A 3851-nucleotide genomic window follows, 5' to 3' on the forward strand; every position below is an offset into this window, starting at 1 on the left:
TGCAAGTTGAACATAACAGAAAGACAACAGTAGTTTTTCAGCTACAATGGTTTCGACTGCTGTACAAAAGCTCCAGTTTTGGGTGAAAGACACAGACTTCAGTTCACAAACCAAAATTTATTGGGTGCAATTTTAAAAATAGATGCAGGCGATATCACTCTCCAAACTTCCTCAAGAAAGGCAAACCCACTCCCAGCAGCACTTGGGACGAGTTAAACATTGGTGGATAGAAACACTTCATGACTGTAACCAAGCAATACAAGGAAGGAATTGAGGGCACCACCAGATATTCAACGTAACAACCTCAGAGTGTGGCTATAAACAATAAAGCTGCTCAGTTTGAACTGAGAGTTGTAAGTAAAGTGCCATGGAATAAATAGACGAGCCATGTGCCTGACTTCTATCTGCTCTTTCTCAGCATTAATGTGCAACACCGTTTTACATTTCCATACAATTCATTGTCAGTCAAAGCTTTTATTCTTAAATACCCTGCCTGATGTGAGCCGTGACTCGGCCGGGGAAGTGGAGCGTTTTCAGATTACACATCGCTACAGTAAGTCGAGGGGAGGCACAACGTTTTCTGTAGCGAAACTTGGCTACAAGCTAATGATAAGATAAAAATATTGGATGACCAAGTAGCAAAAGGTCCAGCACTCTTTTCTAGTTTGCTTTTTTCCCCAGGAGTATCACAGAGACTAGGAGGCCAGGCCGAGGAGGAAACCTCCCACAAAGCCGCTGGTGACAACAATGTTCTTCTTCACAAACTCTGTTGTCTGGAAAATAAACATAAATAAATGACAAACTTCCCAAGGAATTTGAAAAACAAAACAAAAAGGGTAATAATAAATAGAGTCTCAAAAACCAACAGCTCAACAGAAATCTCACCTTTTCAACAAAGGTGTTCAGCTCTGGACCAGCCTGATGGGTGCTCTTCTTTATCTGCTTCTTAGCTTTGTTGACGTCCTTCTCTACTCTCTTCCAGTCCACCTGGATGTAGCCGCTGTTGTTGGCAATCTGAAGAGCAATGAGTTACAAAGGTTTATCTGAAGACAAAGCAGCAGCAAAGTAACAAAAAAAAGAATCTAGCTCAAGGTCAAAACAAAGAGGGGTGATGATGCATGTGCTACATTAAGTGATTCTGGACAAACAAGAAAAGGTGTGCAGAACGTTGCATTAGTCAAAATGCAGAAGTTAACAATAACATGCTGAAATGTAATCTGACTTTAGGCTATACCTGATCAATTTAGTTGCAGTCTGTTGCTTTCCTGAGCAACATCAGACATTGTTCTGGCCAACAAGCTAAAGATGGCCAAGAAATTTACTCTATAATGTTGCTTTACACACCACGTTTAATAAGGCACCAGAAGGCGGAGGAGAACAAATTCTGAGATAAAAGACAGCGTTGTGGTGAAGAGGTATTTTCACCTCGGCCCTAAATCAAAATCCCGTGGGTTAAAACAAGTAATTCAATGAGTTTAAACAGTATCATAGGTAGAAATTGAGAAATAAATGAATAATACCTGGAGCAACAGGAGCCCTCCCCCAACAGCTGTCGCAGCAACTTTCCCGACCTTCTGGAACAGATAACCTGCACACCTAAATCCAGTCAAACACAAACTTTTATCAAGATCACTTTACAATGCAGATACACAACTCTATCACAAGAAGTCATAAACTTATTGTATTTATGATGTTTCCATCTCTACTATGGCTAATCCCCGTGCCAGATGGTTTCTCTTTCAATCTCACCTTGTTGACCTTTGCTTTTCAGTTTACAACTATGAAAAGCAAAGTCAGGTCGAGCTTTATCTATATGACTTTAAGAACTTAAGAAAGACTTTAAAACTTCATGATCTCTGGAGTCATTTCATGCTTTTTTGTTGACACGTCTGCAGTCTCACAATGGTTGCCAAATTGCATTGTTACTAAGCAGATTACTTTCTCATCCAGATCATTAAGAGCTTTGCATTTACAGCAAATCCTGTTCAACATCCTCCTGCAAGGGACACCACTTCTCTCATACAACAGAATTTAGGAGAGGAGAATGATAGTGGACAGCAAGTGAGAACGTATTCACCATCCACTCGCTCCCCCTATGGCGATCTGTGTGGCCACGGAGTACTTCTCCGCCAGAGGGCCGGAGTTTTTGCCGAACAACCGGTTCCACCATGGCTGACGTTTGGCGTATTCCGTCAGGTCCACGACTTTGTCGTAGATCTCTTCATCGAGCTCTGAACACAGAGAGAGAGGAAAGTGAAGACTGGCCACACAGCGCTCAGTAAACAGCACTGTAGGCCATTAAACAGACACATTACAGGTGCACATCATGTATGCGTACAAGCATAAATCACGCGCAGTACACGTAGCACTATGTGCTTTTCTGCAAGCGGCAGAATGACGTGCTGGACACATGTCATTCTGAGGGGCAGCAACACATTCAAACTCCAGCTAAAGTTAGCAGAGGTGACAGAAACTAGTCAGAAAACGTACGCAACAACGTCAGACACGGCGACTGAAACACGTTTACGAGACAACTGCAAGCCGTAGACATATGCGCAACACGTGACAAGATTCAAAGTCACCCAATAACACGACATTAGAACAATTATTTCCATACCCTTGTCGCGATTCGCCATTTTGGGTAGCGGGCCGTTTTCAGCTGCCGCAGCTTCCGGGGTTCATTTGCATATTCTACACTGGACAAATCTCAACATTGCGTTGTTCTGTTGCCGCAAATATCCAAAAGCTAAATAATTTCAATGTCATAATAGTTTTTTTCCATTACTTTAGTCGGAAATTAGGCGATACGTCATACATTTACGGTACAACGGCAAAACAATCAACATCTTTTAAGAAATTACAATAACACAAGAAACTCACACATGAATAAATGAAAAAGTGACGATTATCTATTCGTATAAGACGAAATATAATAGATTCGCTACCGGCACGCCGGAGCCGATGTGCATCCTGGGTAATGCAGTCATGTACATTTCGGCAGTTAAAACTGCATAATCTATCCTTTAAATGTTTTGCCACCATGTATTCAATATTACAGTGTTTTACTTCAAGGTGCAACAAAAAAACACACCTTAATTTTCTTAAATATTTATCTCAATAATAAAAATTAAATGTGATGACACCTTATCTTTAAAATTATTTCAAATAAATTACTATAAAACAAATTGTTCAACAAGTATTCTGTGACGCAGATATTTTTGTATATTATTATAGTATGTATATGTATATATTATAGTTCTTTTATTGTGAAAATTGAAATCAAATATATTAAAAGACGACACATATAATTAAGCGTGGACTTTTATTTGATACGCTGGACACAATATGTCACAGTAATAGCTAAAGACTTCACTGCAACACATAATAAAATACATCAAAATAACCATTAATAATTCAAGGTTAGTAATGCATCTGTATTGGAGCGGCTACAAGGAGGTGTGATCATAATAATGATGTTGGATTTTTTCGGCGCTGGGATCAATTTAAATACAGGGAATGAACGCGAGTGGAAGAAGTAGTTTTCGACATTTCCATCACTCCATCAGTACAGTATAAATGCAACGTTGGCACAAATGCCCGTCATTTTCTTAAATGACGGCGGGTCCGACCAATAGATATGCGGCAAAGTTGAGTTACGTAATCATAATACTGCTCGTCTGCCCAATTGGAGCGCGTAAGGCGGAGCTTGGTGGATTGTTTGATGTGTGCGTGCGCGCGCCCGTCCGCGTGTACGCCTCACGTCAACTGTAGACGATCACATGACGGCGAATACCGGCCGTTGATTGGCGCAGTGAAAGAGAAGGCGTGGCCACAGAGGCGGCGTGCGTTTG

The 3851-nt window shown here is 40.8% G+C and overlaps 1 protein-coding gene across 1 annotated transcript; it reads right to left on the bottom strand.

Moving 5' to 3' along the window:
* Nucleotides 1-102: 102 nt before the first annotated feature.
* On the bottom strand, nucleotides 103-2783 carry fundc1 (FUN14 domain containing 1). The gene is made up of 5 exons (XM_053876393.1): nucleotides 2618-2783; nucleotides 2078-2231; nucleotides 1521-1596; nucleotides 886-1014; nucleotides 103-773 (listed from the first exon to the last, which is right to left on the bottom strand). The coding sequence occupies exons 1-5, from the start codon at nucleotides 2634-2636 to the stop codon at nucleotides 696-698; spliced, it is 456 nt and encodes a 151-aa protein (XP_053732368.1). The 5' UTR covers nucleotides 2637-2783; the 3' UTR covers nucleotides 103-695.
* Nucleotides 2784-3851: the final 1068 nt, after the last annotated feature.

The sequence above is a fragment of the Synchiropus splendidus genome, chromosome 10, assembly GCF_027744825.2.
Source record: "Synchiropus splendidus isolate RoL2022-P1 chromosome 10, RoL_Sspl_1.0, whole genome shotgun sequence".
In the NCBI taxonomy this organism is placed as follows: Eukaryota; Metazoa; Chordata; class Actinopteri; order Syngnathiformes; family Callionymidae; genus Synchiropus; species Synchiropus splendidus.

Bases quoted from the DNA above. Each gene is read 5' to 3' on its own strand.
- fundc1 (XM_053876393.1), bottom strand. The intron at 1,597-2,077 runs GTGAATACGTTC...GACTGGATTTAG, and splicing joins ATAGGGGGAGCGAGTGGATG to GTGTGCAGGTTATCTGTTCC. The intron at 1,015-1,520 runs GTATTATTCATT...ATTGCTCTTCAG, and splicing joins GAGGGCTCCTGTTGCTCCAG to ATTGCCAACAACAGCGGCTA.